This window comes from Brassica oleracea, chromosome C4 (genome assembly GCF_000695525.1).
Source record: "Brassica oleracea var. oleracea cultivar TO1000 chromosome C4, BOL, whole genome shotgun sequence".
Classification (NCBI taxonomy): domain Eukaryota; kingdom Viridiplantae; phylum Streptophyta; class Magnoliopsida; order Brassicales; family Brassicaceae; genus Brassica; species Brassica oleracea.
In genome coordinates, this window is record NC_027751.1 from 26,965,863 (window position 1) to 26,982,409 (window position 16,547).

Below are 16,547 nucleotides of genomic sequence, written 5' to 3' on the forward strand. Positions count from 1 at the left end.
GTGATGCAGGAAAGTCAAGGCGCCATCACCAAAGTTCGAAAAAGATGAGAGGTGGTTCTTCCACAAGTGATGGTTTGATGGGATCCAAAAACCCATCCTAAGATCATCTATGAGGACACTTAGTTGGAAGTGTAGAGGGATTGGGAATGACCTCACAGTTCGACGCCTTACGAAGATGTGTCAGAAGCATCGCCTATGACTTGTGCTCATTTCTGAGACAAAGAATAGAAGGCTGATGTTGCAAAACATTCAGGCCGACTTAGGATTCGATCATTTGTTTACTGTTGAGCCACTTGGACTTAGCGGAGGTTTAGCTTTATTTTTTATGGATGAATTTTAAGTTAATGTTTTATTTTCGAATAACCGTATGATTGACATTGAGGCACTCATTCATGGAATAAAAGTCTATATGACGTTTATTTATGGGGATCTTGTACTAGAAAGAAGAGATCAAGTTTGGGAACGTCTTACGCGTTTCTCAACAACAAGAACTAGACCTTGGTTCATGATAAGAGATTTTAATGAAATTACAGGTCACAATGAGAAAAAAAAGAGGTAGACAACGTCCTGATAGTTCATTCATGCCCTTTAAGCAGATGCTTAATGATTGTGGGATGCAAGAGTTTCCTTTCACGGGGGACATGCTCTCATGGGTAGGGAAGAGAGCAGGAAGAACAAATGTTTGATGTCGGTTAGACAGAGCAGTAGGAAATGCGGATTGGCATGAGAAGTTTCCCCACTCGACTGTGAAGTATATGAGGTTATGGAGATCGGACCATCGTCCGATTCTTGCAGACATATTCATAAAGCCAATGAAGAGATCAAAAAAATTAAAGTTTGATAAAAGATGGCTGGATAATGAGGAGCTAAGGCAAGTCATTCTTGAGGGATGAAAATCTCCTGATCTCCCTCCCAATGCGACTATTATGGAACATATTTCTAGCTGCCAAAAAGCCTTGAACGAATGGAGGAAACAACATAATGTTAACTCAGTGAAATTAGTGGAGGAGCTTAAAGAAAAGGTAGATGGTTTGTACGCATATGATAATGCTACAACTGAGGAAATTGCAGCAGCGTTGAAGGAACTCTCTGATGCTCTTAAAGCAGAAGAAATGTTCTGGAAACAGAAGAGTCGAGTGTTTTGGCTGAGAGAAGGTGACAGAAATACAAAAAAAAATTCATGCCTCAACAAAGCAAAGAAGAGCAAGGAATAAAATCACACAGCTCCTAGATGCAAATGGAAATATAGTTGAGGATGAAGAAAGATTAGTAGTCATTGCTACTAGCTACTTTAGGCATATCTTTGAATCATCTAACCCAGAGGACATTGAAGAGGCACTAGTTCATGTTCCTACGACGATAACTGGGGCAATGAATGATAATTTTACAGCCCCAGTCTCTGACTGGGTGGTCAAACTAGCATTCTTTGCTATGCATCCAGAGAAGGCTCCAAGGCCAGATGGGATGACTGCGCTTTTTTACAAATAATTTTGGGATATTGTAAAGGAGAATTTAACTCACTAGGGCAATGAATGACAACCTTATAGCTCAGGTGTCCGAATGGGAGGTCAAATTAGCGCTCTTTGCTATGCATCCTGAAAAGGGTCCAGGACCAGATGGGATGACTGCGCTTTTCTATCAGAAATTTTGGGATAAAGAGGATGTAACTCTTATGGTTAATAAATTCTTTTTTTGAGGGGACGATGGCGAATGGACTGAATGATACAAATATATGTCTCATCCCAAAGACAATAAAGCCTAATGAAATGGCTCAGTTTAGATCCATTAGCTTGTGTAACGCCAGCTACAAGATAATCTCTAAGGTCTTATGCCAGAGATTAAAGAAAGTGCTACCAGGCTTGATATCGGAAACTAAGTCATCTTTTGTTGCTGGAAGACAAATTTCAGACAACATTATTATTGCTCAAGAAATGTCCCACGCTCTGAGAACTAAACCAAGTGGTCGCAGTAAAAGGATGGCCATTAAGACGGACATGATAACCTTTTCTTCTATAAGGCGGAGCCCCGTGAATGTGAAGATGAAATGAAAGTAGTCAGGAAATATGGTAAATCATCAGGTCAATGTATCAACTTTGATAAATCGTCCTTACTCTTTGGTAAGCGGATTAATGCAACTATTAGAAAAGATATTAAAGATGCACTTGGAATACAAAACGAAGGAGGAATGAGAACTTACCTAGGTATCCCAGAAGACATAAGTGGTTCCAAGTGAAATTTTTTTGCATTTCTCAAGGATAACTTGATGCATAGAGTGAATGGATGGACAAGTAGATGGCTCTCAAATGGAAGGAGGAAAGTGTTGATTAAATCCATTATGCTAGCTCTTCTAACTTGCGTTATGTCTACTTTCCTGCTCCCATTGGAGATATGTGAAAACCTAGCAAGTGTCATTGCTCAATTCTGGTGGAGTTCAAATCCACCAAAAAGAGGAATACACTGGGTGAAATGGAAAAAAGTTTGTTTACCAAGAGAGGAGGGTGGGATTGGTTTCATTGCTCAATTCCGGTGGAGTTCAATCTGGCACTATTGGCAAAACGGTTATGGAGGCTAGTTCAATTTCCTGACTCTTTGGTTGATCGGGTCTTGAGGGGAAGGTACAATTGATTTAGTTCACCACTAAGAGTAAACTCTGCTATCAGCCCATCCTATGTGTGGACTAGCATTTCTGCTGCAAGGAAGTTGTTATTACTGGAATCAGACAGAAGATGCATTCAGGTTATGAAGTCAAGGTGTGAAAGGATCCGTGGATTCCAACGACCTCTGCGAGACCAGCTATCCATGTAGCGCCAGTTATGCATCCTAATATGAGAGTCAGCGATCTCATTAACCTGGTATCGAAGGATTGGGATGTTGGTCGTCTTTTGGAGAACTATGTCAATCTTGATGACATACCACTCATAAGGAGTTTGGCCATAAGCTCAACTCATCGCCGTGATACATTCTGCTGGAACTACACAAGGAATGACCAATACACGGTTAAATCTGGATATTGGGTGGCTCGGAATTTATTAAAGACAGAGGAAGAAAAGGAAGTTTTGGAGCCGAGTATCACTAAGCTTCAAGCCTTTGCTTGGAAGTTAAATGCGCCTAAGAAAATATGTCATCTTATATGGCAATTGTTAACTGGTTATGTGGCAGTAACAAGGAACTTAGTAAGACGCAATATGAGGTGTGATAACTACTGCCCAAGATGTGGAGAACTAGAGGAATTTGTAACCCATGCCATATTCGAATGTCCGCCAGCTCTACAAGTTTGGTCCATATCATCAACTCCAACAAGACCATATATATTTCCAGTACCAAGCGTCTACACAAATATGGATTACCTATTCTGGAGGAAAAACAGCATTATCGAGCCAAAACAAGACATGGATCCTTATCCCTGGATGATTTGGTATATTTAGAAGGATAGGAATGACAAACTTTTCAGGGGATAGACATAGATCTTTTGGAGCTAGTTCGACATGCAGAAAGTGAATGCCAAGCCTGGTTTGATGCGAACGAAGTGGTACAACCAGTGGTACAAGATAACAATACTGAGGAAATCCAAGTCATAAGCTTAGGTAATATTTGCTTGTTAGATGGATCTTGGACAGCCTCTGCTCACTTTAGTGGATGTGGATGGGTCTGGATGGATAGTGGTTGAAACATTCAACTTATGGGGACAAGAAATTTCAGTCAACGCGAATCAGCCTTGCATTCGAAAGTAGAAGCATTGTGGTGGGCAATAGATAATATGCTTCAACATTCAACATGCCAGAGCTTTGGGACAGACTGTAAGGAGTTGATTGCAATAATAAAGGAACCTCATGCTTGGCCAAGCTTTACGACGGAATTTGAGAGGATAAAGACGCTACAGATATGCTTTCCGGACTTCAACATAATTCGTGTTCCACGAACGCGCAATCAGATTTCAGACTTTTTAGCTAAGACGGCTACATCCTTCCATAGAGAGTTATATTTTATTGGTTGTTCTATTCCGGTCTGGTTACCCAAACCACATCAAGTTTGAGTAATAGAATAACCTTTTGACGTTAAAAAAAAGGGAATGATATTTATTTTCTTAATATAAAGATTATTTTTGTGAAATTTCCTTTTTCTTTATGAAATCACATTTTATCTAAATATTTTTCAGTTTTAAATTCGTTTTCAAAATTCATAAATTTATTAAAAAAATCTTTTTATTGCATATGTTTTCTGGAAAAAAATAATATTAGGAAAGTAAATTAAGTAACAGAAATTCTTAAATAAAATAATAATAATAATATTTAGATGTAATATTTGAAATTTATTAAAGATACCTTTGTAATTAACCATTATAAGAGCTAATGTAAGTGCGATACATAGGAAACTAATTTCTCAAATAATATTATAGTGCTCGGAAAAAATAAAATCAATATCAATAAAGTAAAATGATCAGATTATATCTTGTTTAGATCTGACAAAAATATAATGCTCTAGCTACTTTGCTTAAACGGTGTCTCAAATTTAAAACAAACAACATATAATAAAATAAAATATTTTCAAATCAATAGCAAAGTCAAATAGAGACGAATAAATAATACTTTTAATTGAGTTTCGAATATTTCAACCAAAAACAAATATGATTTGACATGCGAACCAGTTAGATCGTGTAATTTTTTCTAAGCCATTGGCGTTTTCAGATTTAACAGTTAAAAACTCTAAAAACCCCTGGTTTACCAATATGACAAGATTTGATTACATTGGTTACAGCCTTACTCTTATTGTCGTATTCGAATTTTAATTTTTTAATATATAAGATATTACAATAACAAATAATAAAAAATACAGGTTTTCGTGCATAATCAGGAAGAGGTTGACGTGAATTCTATATATAAGTAATCTTCACGTTAGGAAAACATTATTATTATCATTTCTGACGTGAGATACGACGGGCATCTCACGCGACAACTCAAGATCAGAAAATAATTTTCGTTCGGAGAAGGAATCCCGGGCCCCGGTAACACTAATTCACCTTGCTATAGTTTGTGTACGTACGAGTGGATAGTTTGAGTGCCGATATTCAGAGTGTTGCACAGACTCAATATATGTATTTGGTTAAACGTGGTGCCGCAAAAAAAAAAACAGAAATACAGGTATATTCAAACCTCTCTTTTTTTTTTTTTAAATGGTATACTCTATATAATCGTGATTTAGGTGAGTATAGTTTCCATTGATTTTCGCAAGGTTCCATTACCAGAAACATGTCGATTGATATCTCAACAGTTACTCTGTGAACTAATACTTCAAAAATAAAGTCTTACAACCATACGCATGTGAGTAGTAGTGTCAAAACCTTTTTTTTTGTTAAATTTTTAATGAGATGATTATTTGGAATGGCTTTTTGTGTATACAAGTTCTGAAGCTGAGAAAAAGTTAGTAAGAGTTGTTATCCTTATGAGATTCCATTACCATCTTTGTCCAATACTAAGCCAACTAAATTCACCTTTGACTTTGATTTCTCTGCCTATTGCCTCTATTGTAAGATGGAAAGCTTGGGAGTTCCTTGTCAAGAAATTCAAATAAAAATTGAATACCCCATATTGAGAAGGAAAAAGAGATATGCTAACCTCGTTGACGCCGAGCCCATTGCCCTGATGTCTATTTTGAGTAGCTTCCATGCTGGATATTTCAGAATAAGCCTATCTCTTTGTAGCCAAGCTTTGTTGTGGAAGATAATGGTTCATTTACATAACCATCTCCCATCTATGGCATTTCATCTCATGTGGTATATAGCTCTTGCAATACAAGTGTCACTCTGTTTTCTTTACGCTTTCAAGTGTATTTTCTACTTTGACCTCGTGAAGGAGGAGTTCTCGCATTATATTGGAGTGAACTATCTTTACGCTCCATTCATTTCATGCCTTCTCTTGCTTCAGTCAGCTCCTCTGATGGAACCACACAGCGTTTTGTACAAGACACTATTCTGGGTGTTTGTTCTTCCGGTCTTGACCCTCGACACTGATGCGAGTACAGTGGCAAGAGAAGAAGAAGTGCAGGAAGAAGAAGAGGCTATCATTGAACCAAACCAACGCACATCGAACCGGAGGAAAATTCCAAATCGAAAGTATTTGAATTATTAATTATTTGAGCTATTGTCTAATTTCTTGTTATTGTTGATAAGAAGAGACTTGGTCTCCTTGTGTTGAGGAACCAACTCTTCCACTTTTCCCATTTCCATGTTCGTGGGAGTTATGACTCCATCTTTGTTGTTTACGTTTCTATTTAAGCAAATAAAGAAAAAAGACAAAATGTATGTCAATACTACCAACAAAACATTGTGTCTTTTACGTTTAACTCTTGAAGCTATATCTGGGACCATCAGACACAAAGCTTTATGGCCAGTGGTTCACAACAGAAAAAAGGTTTTTGTCGATAATGGCGAACCCGGCAAGCCAAGTTTCAGTAATAGCAAACCTAGTGGCTGCACGAGGAGCAGCAGAGATGGGTTGGAAGGAGTGTGCTCTATGCTTGTTCTCGCTCGGGATGGTTCATTATTTGGTTATCTTTGTCACACTTTATCAACGCTTACCAGGAGGAAACAACTTCCCAACCACGCTGAGGCCAGTTTTCTTCTTGTTCTTTGCTGCACCAGCCACTGGAAGTCTAGCTTGGAACTCTATTTGTGGAACCTTTGATACTGTAGCGAAGATGTTGTTCTTCCTTTCGCTCTTCATATTCGTGTCTCTGGTAAATTTACGATACTACGAAACAGAAAACCGAGTGACTAGACATTTACCTTTGTTTTTGTTAACATTTTCAGGTCTGTAGGCCAACTCTTTTGAAAAAGTCAATAAAAAGATTCAATGTCGCATGGTGGGCTTACTCGTTCCCCATCACCTTTCTTGCTTTAGACTCGGTTCATTATGCGCAAGAGGTGAAAGACCACGTCGCTTCTGCCTTGATGTTTATCTTCTCCTCCACCTCAGTTTTGATCTTCCTCGGGGTGATGTTATTGACAGCAGCAAACAGCAAAAGATTACTCAGACGTGATCCGGTCCTCTGGTCTGCTACTGGTCCAAAAAACAGATAAAAGATGTCGACTATACTGAATTTGTGTTTGATATAAGAATATAAATATATATAGTGATGATATTAATATAATGTTAATATCACATATTGTAAAATTTTCTTAATATTAATATTATTCTTCAAATCTTTTCAATTAGGTATTGACAAGTTTTATTGATTTCATGAGTTTTACAAGTTTCATAATTTTGGTATATACTTAACATTGATCCATAAAAACCGTCTCCATAATACCATATAAAATAATACTCCTTAAAATTAAATATTTTATTAATCTGTGTGTATAAACCTAAAACGACAATTAAAATAAAACGGAAAGAGTATGAAATAAAAACACTATTGAATTTTTGTTTGCAACGAAGATATATATTGATAACATAAAAATAATACATTAAGTATGTAAACCTATCGAACACGTAAATAAAAAGAAAAATGATTGTTGGCTACGTAAATTATTAACTATCACATGGCTAGCTATACACATTAAACTAATGTATACCTAATTACATGAAGTATATGTTATGCATTATAACATCTCCCAACTTAATGATGTCATGAAGTTAACATTACGAGTTTAATTTCATTAATTCAAAAAGTGACATGGACATTAGAGACGTTAACTCCGTTTAATTCTTCTCGTGATCAATTAAAACCTGGCACATTTGAACGTAATTTAACAAAAAATTGACCCAACCCAGCCTAATAAAAACAAAATGAAATTTAGCCACAAATTTTAAAATCGTCCCCATTTGTATTTAAAAAAAATATCAAGAATGTCATCTCTCTATCACGACAAAGGAAAAAACTCTAAAAAAAATAGGCTTTTATGTAGTTGAGAGAGAAAGGAAGTTAGTAAAATCATGTGGTCAATAATCCCATATGATTTCACCAATTTCCTTTCTCTTTCTTTGTTGCACTGATTTAAAACGAAACACTATATTTTGATTTTTCTTTTTTGTCGCGATAAGTCGAATTTAGTTAAATTATATGATCATGTGGGTCAGATTTTAATTGATCAAACATGAGTATTAAAAAGAGTACAAACAGAGATGCTCCTCAGAGAATCGGCTCGTATGAACAACACTTGATATAAGTGAAATGGGCAGCTGACCAAAACAAAGGAGTTAACGTTTCTAATGTCTACGTCATTTTTGGATGAATGAAATTAAGCTTGTGATGTTAACTACATGACATCATTAAGTTAATAGATGTTAGCATATATAACATATACTCGTGTAGCTACATTAGTTTAGTTTGCATAGCTATGTGATGGTCAATACTTCACGTAGTTTTCCTAAATAAAAGGGTTAATCTCTCAAATATCCTATTGTCTTTTTTTTATTAAAGCCAAAAAGAATTCATTAAAGAGATAAGTAACTTTTGTATCCTTAATCAAAAAATATATAAATATAGATAAATTGAAAAATAAATTAAAAAATATTTTCTCGAATCGAAAGTTTTTTTTGGATATTATAATATTAATATTACTCTTCAAATATTGTCATTTGTACTTAATTCCTTCTCTACATCGAGCTAAAAGTATTTCTATAAAAGTTGCTAAAAGGGAAATCTCTTCGGAGGATGTATTTAATCTAAAATTTGAGATGATTTGATTTGTAACGAGGTTTCGGATGATTTCAATGAATTACAAAGATTAAAATGATTTTTATTAAAACATTTTAGAATATCATCTAAAACCATGAGATTTGAGTTTTAATTTTTTTAACTAAGAAACTCCAACCAAAAACTCTAAAATCTTTTGAAAACTTTAAAATTCCACAGCTTAAAATATTTTTAATAACAGTGGACTTGAGAGTACTTTATCAAATATCAAATTCAATACACTGGATTTACTGAATTTTAAATGAATTTTTAAAATTCATGTTCGAATAAAAGTGAATTTGTCATTTGAACGCGAATCACCCGAAATTCTAAATTGAATATATGCTTTCGTCAGAAGGTGCCTCTTCCCATTCTAAACGGCGCCGTTTGGGAGCCCTACGATTCTTGTTTTTTTTTTCTGTTCTGAAAGGAATCTTGAACCCAGAAAACTTAATATTTTTTGGCAACCATTCAAATTATTGGTGGCTTCAAATTCACCTCTTACCAACATATACACCTGTAATCTTTATAGTTTCTGCATCAGCCCATATGATATGATGTATCTGAATCTGGTGTTTTCAAAAGGGTAAGCGTTTGTTTTGTTATATATGTATTATCTGCTAATCAAATATGAATTAAAATGATCATAATTGAGTAGTGAGATGGTCTTGTGCTTCTCAATAGTGATTAGGAGGACTGGAGGAGATTTCTAGACTTTCCAAATATCAGAGCTTTTGATTTCCTTTCTTAGCTCATAAATATTCCAAGATCCCAATTTCAGGTAATCTCCAAATCACTTGAGATTTTTTATTTTTTTTGTACTTGTAGAGATTTATTGCACAATGTAAATAGATATGAAATAGGTTTTGAATTTTAACATGTAAGATGAGTTATTTTCCTGTAGAACATCAATCTCTTAGAATCTTATTTCCTAAAGTAGTTCATCTCTCTCTTTTGCTTTGATGGAGTTGTTTCATTTTCTCTGTTTTGTGTTGTTGGTGTTGTTATGTGTGACAAGTTAGCGCATCGCTTCATTGATATGGTTCAGACATGTTAGCAGTGTATCCCTCGGGAACTATCAACAAATTCCACATTCCTTTTAGCTTCAATGCCCCTTCGCGCGGATACAGAACCACTACCTTTGGTCATTTGATAAGTAGTTGTTCTGTCTTCTCGGAATCAAGAGTTCCTTGGAGCAATGTAGAGTGTTACCACTCATCCTTTTCTCCACCAGGCCAAGTTAAAGGAATTGGATGGTTAGTGATTTTTTTAAGTCTGTGTTATTCATTCATATAGAGTAGCTTCCGAGCATTTTTTGTAATTTATTTCGACTTCATCAAGTTTTGTCGTTCACGCAACAACTCGGAGGAAGAGTACCGTTTGTCACGCAACATAGCTATAAGTCTTTTAAGACGTTACAGGACCGTGATTGAACGCGGTCAAGGCGAAACCTTAAAAGTAATTTTTCTTTTTTACTGATTCTAGCTTCGTTCTTGCTTTCTTCTCGATCATATAACCATCTTTACATGTGTTGTGTAACTTCAGGGATTCATTTCTGCTGGTATGAACGCATATGCTCTCGGTTGCACGGATGAAGATTTGAGAAAAGAACTTATGGCTATGAAAGAATCAGGTTTAGAGATCGATAGAATGGAGAGTTACCACGGAAGCACACAAACTAAGTCCAAGATTTTGATGTCCGAGGTTAGTTAATAAACATGAACTTGTGATCGCTTACTTTTTACCTCTGTCTTTATGAGTTTCAGTTGGTCGTATTACTTTTGCTAGGTGGATGAATGCATACTGTGGCTTAGCATTGTTTTCATCACAATCTTGTGTACGCCGCAACCCACGGTCGTCAGATGGTCATCGACTCCTTCGGTTTCAGATGAAGTTCTAAAAAAATGGAGAGTCTTTTGTGCGGTTATAGCCAATGCATACTATATCAGGGGAATGGCATGGTAAGACTAATAATATTCGGATTTAGCTGTGTCATTTTACCCCTCCTAATTAAATTAAATGTTTGTAATGATATCATACTCTGAGTATGAAATCTATGCATATTTACCATTTACAGTGTCATTACCAGATCGTTGGGTGAGTGTAGGCTGCCGGTGAAGACTCTTCAACTGGAACAGATGGCAGTAATGGGACAGGCGGAGGAGCCGTCGGTTGTGGCCAGCAGAATGCCACTGGTCTTTAGCACTCTCGAGGTGAGCTTCCTTGTTTGTGTTTTGAGAAATAGATTGCTATCATATTTATATTTTGTGAATTTAAATCAGGAAAGAATTTGACACAAAGGACACTTTCAGGAGACAGAGAAAGAGAAAGTTTGATCCGGCGGTCGGGCGGCGCGTGAGCGACCGTGCCGTCGCCGGATCCCTCTTTTTTTCACCACGGTGCGTTTATTCGAGTTGCATGTTCAAGCTTATGGTTCCGGGAGATGGAGGCTACCCTAGCTTCGTCGTCGCCGGCTTTCTTCCGGGAAGCAGAGGCTTTCTCAGATCTGTCGACGCCGGCTCAAGTTCCCGGGAAGCGGAGGCTCGTTTAGCTCCGTCTTCGTCGGCTTCAGTTTCCGAAGGGTAGAAGCTTTTTTTGGTTTGCTCTGTCGGTTTTGGATCCCCGTATCTTGCGGGTTATGTTTACTAGTTTATGTTTCTGTTTTTTATGTTTTGGTGTTTGTCGTCGTCATGTCTGTTGTGTGGTTGTGAGGGCGTGTTATCGGAGATGGTTGTTGTCCTCCGATGATGGTGCGACGGTCAAGAGAGAAAAGAAGCGGTTAGAGTCTCGGGAGTCGGATGAGATCTCGGTAGAGTATGAAATCTATGCATATTTACCATTTACCAAAGTGTCATTACCACATCGTTGGGTGAGTGTAGGCTGCCGGTGAAGACTCTTCAACTGGAACAGATGGCAGTAATGGGACAGGCGGAGGAGCCGTCGGTTGTGGCCAGCAGAATGCCACTGGTCTTTAGCACTCTCGAGGTGAGCTTCCTTGTTTGTGTTTTGAGAAATAGATTGCTATCATATTTATATTTTGTGAATTTAAATCAGGAAAGAATTTGACACAAAGGACACTTTCAGGAGACAGAGAAAGAGAAAGTTTGATCCGGCGGTCGGGCGGCGCGTGAGCGACCGTGCCGTCGCCGGATCCCTCTTTTTTTCACCACGGTGCGTTTATTCGAGTTGCATGTTCAAGCTTATGGTTCCGGGAGATGGAGGCTACCCTAGCTTCGTCGTCGCCGGCTTTCTTCCGGGAGGTAGAGGCTTTCTCAGATCTGTCGACGCCGGCTCAAGTTCCCGGGAAGCGGAGGCTCGTTTAGCTCCGCCTTCGTCGGCTTCAGTTTCCGAAGGGTAGAAGCCTTCTTTGGTTTGCTCTGTCGGTTTTGGATCCCCGTATCTTGCGGGTTATGTTTACTAGTTTATGTTTCTGCTTTTTATGTTTTGGTGTTTGTCGTCGTCATGTCTGTTGTGTGGTTGTGAGGGCGTGTTATCGGAGATGGTTGTTGTCCTCCGATGATGGTGCGACGGTCAAGAGAGAAAAGAAGCGGTTAGAGTCTCGGGATGAAATATCCAGTGATGGTTAGCAAGGAGTCGGATGAGATCTCGGTTTATCCAATGTATCTCTCCATGGTTAGAATATCCGGCGTTACCGCCGATCCTTCTCCGGCGGAACCGGTGTGACAAGATGAAGGTAGTGCGTAGACACGTGTTGATAGACTTGAACAGTGTCGGTCACTATGTATTGGGCTTTAGGCCCAGATGTATGTTTGTTCGGCCCGTTGGGGTTTGTGTAAGAAAATGGGCTTCGGCCGTTTTTTAAAATAAAACATTGACGACAAAAAAAAAAAAAATCAGGAAAGAATTTGATTTCTCTCTCTACATGCTTACGTTTGTTGCCATTTTCTAGATTATGAATTAATAAGATATATTGTTTATATTTATTTATTTTGTTTGTTATTTATTTTTAACAAAATTTCGAAAAAGGTTTTATATAGATTTTGAGTGCATTTTGTTATAAATATACAAACACTACACTTCTATTTAAAATAAAAAGTTATCAATTTTTTAGTACATCAGTTAGAAAATCTAATAACCATTTTTCTGTTAATGAATTGATTAAAATTGTCGTTTAAATGATATCATTGTAGCATTCTACACATTTTAAGGTTTCAATTAATAGTCTCGATATATATTGTTTTCTTGGGTCAAAGTCTAGATATATTTGAACATTGGAATTTTAGAAGAATATTGAGATCAATGAGAAATTTTACCCCTGGATCTTTTTATTGTAGGTAGTGAGTCCACAGTGGCCACGGGTTTAAGTATGATGTACTGCAATTTTCCACCTCTACCTCCAGCATTTGTGTGCGCGCGTCACTATAATTTCCTTTTTCATTGTTGTTGCTTCCGTTAAAACTCTTCCAGCGCCACCTACGTCACATACAGGCTTAAATTCTAATATTTGATCCACGAATTCGGTAGGTTTGAGCCCATTGGGAGTTGTCTTACTCCATGATTCGCACTCACAACTCCAATGAACACCAGCACAAGCAGCTCTGTGACTTTCATATTTGTTTTTCTTATATATTTATGAAATACTTCTCAAACAAGATTTTTTTAGATACCATAGAAAACTTCATATGTTCAGTTCTAAGTAACTTAATTTTTTAAAATTATAAAACATAATTCAATCCACTGGGAGCACACACTTAAAACATAATTCGAATATACTTGTCAGAATCCAAAACAACTACTGCTCCAGCTCCTCAACCCATTGGCGGGACTCGCCAAGATAATTCTCAAACCTTGCAACTGTTTGTTGTAGAAAATCTGTGGGTTTCCTTGGGATCCCACTGTAAAAATCAGAAACTGGAACAAAGGAAGTAACTCTTGTTGTTGACCAGAGGAAACTGGAGTCGGGATTCCTCCCCGCGCCTGAGTTGACTGAGACTCTGAGAACCATAAACAGCTCCATCTTTGTGTTACGCAGCATATTGAATTATGTTTTGATTATCTCATGTGAAGAATTCAGCCATATGATCCTCAGGACTGATCCATGATCACTTAGGACCCTATTCAAAAATACATTTTTTTCTTTTTATTTGATGTCTAAACTTAATTGAAAATAATACAGAATTTCCTAGGTAAAAATTCACATAAAAGTTTACGCCCCCAAACAATGGCTTATGTTGTCAATCCAAAGGAGGCCGAAGAGAAATCATATATTCTTATTTCTCAAATCAAAATCTGAAAAATCCATGTTATAAAATTAAATTTGTTTTGATTTATTTTTAAATCAAAAATTACATATTTACAAATGTACTATCTTTTACTAATCCTAATAATGAGATGTCAATCAGTTTATCTTTATTTCATGAGTAATTGCATCTCCTATACACAGATAAGTGCAATATTTACAGAAATGGAAAATTGTTATAAATCAATTGATGGATGTCCATAACCGATCCGCTCCATAACCGGTCCATACACTTAGAGAGAGAGACGGCCCAACCCTAGAGAGAGAGAGACGGCCGCGAGACTTGGAGAGGACAACTTGCCTATTTCCTAATTCGTTTATGTTTATGATTTGTAATCTTTCCTATTATTGTATTTCTATTTATCTGATCTCCTTTTTGTGTCATTTTGGTTCTTGCTCGATATAAATATTGATTTTTGATTTTATTTTCTTTCTTTTATTTTGGCTTGAGATTTAAAAATGTTTAAGATTCAAAATTATTAAAGAGATACATACTTAGGTTAAGATCTGCGCCTTGTGCTGAATAAATACTTATTTTATATTTTTCAGCATAATATGAAATAATAAAATAATAATTATATATTAAATAACTAAGAAATCAATTACTATTATGTAATAAATTGACTTGCACATATAAATCAAATGACTGCTCTTGTTTATTCGCAACTATTTTATAATAAATAAATCAAAACAATCTATCGTATATGATATATTATAAAATTAAACGATATGAAGTATATATATATATATATATATATATCAACATAAACACCTATTAAAATAAAATTATTTATTTATATGATTTTATTATCATTGTATCTTATTATAGAAAAAAAATTTAAACATTGATCAAAAAAGTGTATATGAGACTTTTAATAGTTTTAATAATTTATACTCGTTTTGAAAAATTCAAAATACAACATATACAAAAAAATCTAAATTTTTAATATATGATTAATGTAATTGTGTAATTTATTTTAATAGTAAAAAATTAAACAAAAATGATAGAAAACATATAGGTTATTAGCAAATCCTCATTATTTAATATCATGAAATTACTATATATATCATAATCACATTAGGTAATTCAGTAGATTTTATTTAAGAAAATAATATATAATAAATAGTCACCTTGCTTTAGTTAATATCATAAGATATCATATAGTTGATATTAAATGTTTCTAATGAGATATAAAAATCGAATTGGACCAACATGTTTTTCAATTTCAATGTGAGGCTGACACATAAGATTAATTAACTACCTAATTGATTGACACATAAACAATGAATCTTTTTTAATTAATACAAAATTGAGGTTATATCTTTTCAAATGTTCCTCGATTAATATATAGAGGATAATGAGATGTCAATCAGTTTCTCTTTATTTCATGTGTAATTGCGTCTCCTATACACAGATAAGTGCAATATTTACAGAAATGGAAAATACACTTTTATACTGAGGTGTTTTTTTTAATAGCAATTATACACTCCTACCCAATCTATATTAAAACTATGTATGTTCGAAGAATTATACACACGGTCTTTAAACCTTCTCTTTCCTCTCTACTCAAACTCCTCTGTTAGGGCTTCCAGCGAGAGAGATGGCAATAAAAGTAAACTAGGGTCTAGGTTAGGGCTTCCAGCGACAGAGATGGCGATTTCCAGATCTGGTTGATCTCGACGGCGATCCAGTCCCAACGCGTTCCTGACAGCTTCCTCTCCGGCACAAGGGAGACTATCCACACTCCTTGTGGTCCCTTTGGATTCGTAGCAAAGGAGGAGAAAGATTACTGACGTATTCCCCAAGAAACACACCTTGAAACACACCTTGATCCCTGATCGTATATGTCAATACACTCTTTGGTGCATTCGATCGATCTCTACCGTACGGTCAGTACTCTTTCAGTGGTGCTCCTGTCAAATCTCAGTCTTTGCTGAGATCTTAAACTGTGATATTTCAACACTCAGTCTTTGCTGAGCCTCCGACCAAGACCGTAGAGACGGTAGGTCATTCCCCAGATCGTAACATGGGGTCATCGATTCGTATGAAGTCGGCGCATCATGCAGATATCGAAGGCAAGGGGATCTTATATGAAGATGATGACGCGCCAATCAAGTTGGTGGATCGAGATGATTCATTTGCCATTAAGGAGCTTGGCTTGACCTTGATCGGGAAGGTTTTAAACCCGAAGAAGCAGAACGTCGAGAAGTTACTTCAGACGATGCCTGCACAATGGGGCCTGGCAGAGAGAATCACAGCTAATGATCTAGGGAATGGGAAGTTTTTGTTCAACTTCTCAAACATGGATGATCTTAACTACGTCATGGCAAAGGGGCCATTCCATTATAACTTTTGTATGTTCGTGTTGGTTCGTTGGGAGCCAATCGTTCATGACGACTACCCGTGGATCATTCCGTTTTGGGTACAGTTGATCGGGTTCCCTCTCCATCTGTGGACAGACACGAACCTAAAGAATATAGGTCGCCGAATTGGTCATGTTGATACTATTGATCTCACGGAAGGACGTATGCTTATTGATGTCGACTCACGACGGCCTTTGAAGTTCTCCCGAAAGGTTGAATATGAAGGAGATGAGGTCACGATAGAGATTAA

General features: G+C 36.5%; 2 protein-coding genes and 1 long non-coding RNA gene across 11 annotated transcripts; all 3 read left to right on the forward strand.

Annotated features, from left to right (window-relative positions):
- Nucleotides 1-4,925: 4,925 nt before the first annotated feature.
- On the forward strand, nucleotides 4,926-7,106 carry LOC106340224 (S-type anion channel SLAH4-like). 2 transcript variants are annotated; one of them, XM_013779101.1, is made up of 4 exons: nucleotides 4,926-5,138; nucleotides 5,529-6,004; nucleotides 6,372-6,732; nucleotides 6,806-7,106. In XM_013779101.1, the coding sequence occupies exons 1-4, from the start codon at nucleotides 5,091-5,093 to the stop codon at nucleotides 7,073-7,075; spliced, it is 1,155 nt and encodes a 384-aa protein (XP_013634555.1). In that variant the 5' UTR covers nucleotides 4,926-5,090; the 3' UTR covers nucleotides 7,076-7,106. The 2 variants fall into 2 exon arrangements, with proteins under 2 accessions (XP_013634555.1, XP_013634556.1); XM_013779102.1 differs by having other exon boundaries at nucleotides 5,529-5,999; nucleotides 6,367-6,732.
- Nucleotides 7,107-9,067: 1,961 nt separating this feature from the next.
- LOC106336612 lies at nucleotides 9,068-13,288 on the forward strand. Of its 8 annotated transcripts, none has more exons than XM_013775494.1 (8): nucleotides 9,068-9,259; nucleotides 9,358-9,454; nucleotides 9,692-9,929; nucleotides 10,015-10,131; nucleotides 10,219-10,377; nucleotides 10,462-10,634; nucleotides 10,751-10,955; nucleotides 10,994-11,237. In XM_013775494.1, the coding sequence occupies exons 3-8, from the start codon at nucleotides 9,927-9,929 to the stop codon at nucleotides 11,030-11,032; spliced, it is 696 nt and encodes a 231-aa protein (XP_013630948.1). In that variant the 5' UTR covers nucleotides 9,068-9,259; nucleotides 9,358-9,454; nucleotides 9,692-9,926; the 3' UTR covers nucleotides 11,033-11,237. The 8 variants fall into 8 exon arrangements, with proteins under 8 accessions (XP_013630948.1, XP_013630950.1, XP_013630951.1 ...); XM_013775496.1 differs by having other exon boundaries at nucleotides 9,696-9,929; XM_013775497.1 differs by having other exon boundaries at nucleotides 9,722-9,929.
- On the forward strand, nucleotides 11,491-12,548 carry LOC106336614. Its single transcript, XR_001268858.1, has 2 exons — nucleotides 11,491-11,658; nucleotides 11,728-12,548. It is a non-coding gene; the product is annotated as an uncharacterized LOC106336614 (long non-coding RNA).
- Nucleotides 13,289-16,547: the final 3,259 nt, after the last annotated feature.

What these genes read in the sequence shown, in the direction of transcription:
- LOC106340224 (XM_013779101.1), top strand. Translation starts at nt 5,091, where the DNA reads ATGTATTTGGTTAAACGTGGTGCCGCAAAAAAAAAAACAGAAATACAG. An exon ending in CCGGTCTTGACCCTCGACAC is followed by an intron (nt 6,005 to 6,371) that starts TGATGCGAGTAC and finishes ACCATCAGACAC; the next exon opens with AAAGCTTTATGGCCAGTGGT. An exon ending in TCTTCATATTCGTGTCTCTG is followed by an intron (nt 6,733 to 6,805) that starts GTAAATTTACGA and finishes TAACATTTTCAG; the next exon opens with GTCTGTAGGCCAACTCTTTT.
- LOC106336612 (XM_013775501.1), top strand. Translation starts at nt 9,724, where the DNA reads ATGTTAGCAGTGTATCCCTCGGGAACTATCAACAAATTCCACATTCCT. An exon ending in TTAAAGGAATTGGATGGTTA is followed by an intron (nt 9,934 to 10,014) that starts GTGATTTTTTTA and finishes GACTTCATCAAG; the next exon opens with TTTTGTCGTTCACGCAACAA. An exon ending in GTCAAGGCGAAACCTTAAAA is followed by an intron (nt 10,132 to 10,218) that starts GTAATTTTTCTT and finishes GTGTAACTTCAG; the next exon opens with GGATTCATTTCTGCTGGTAT.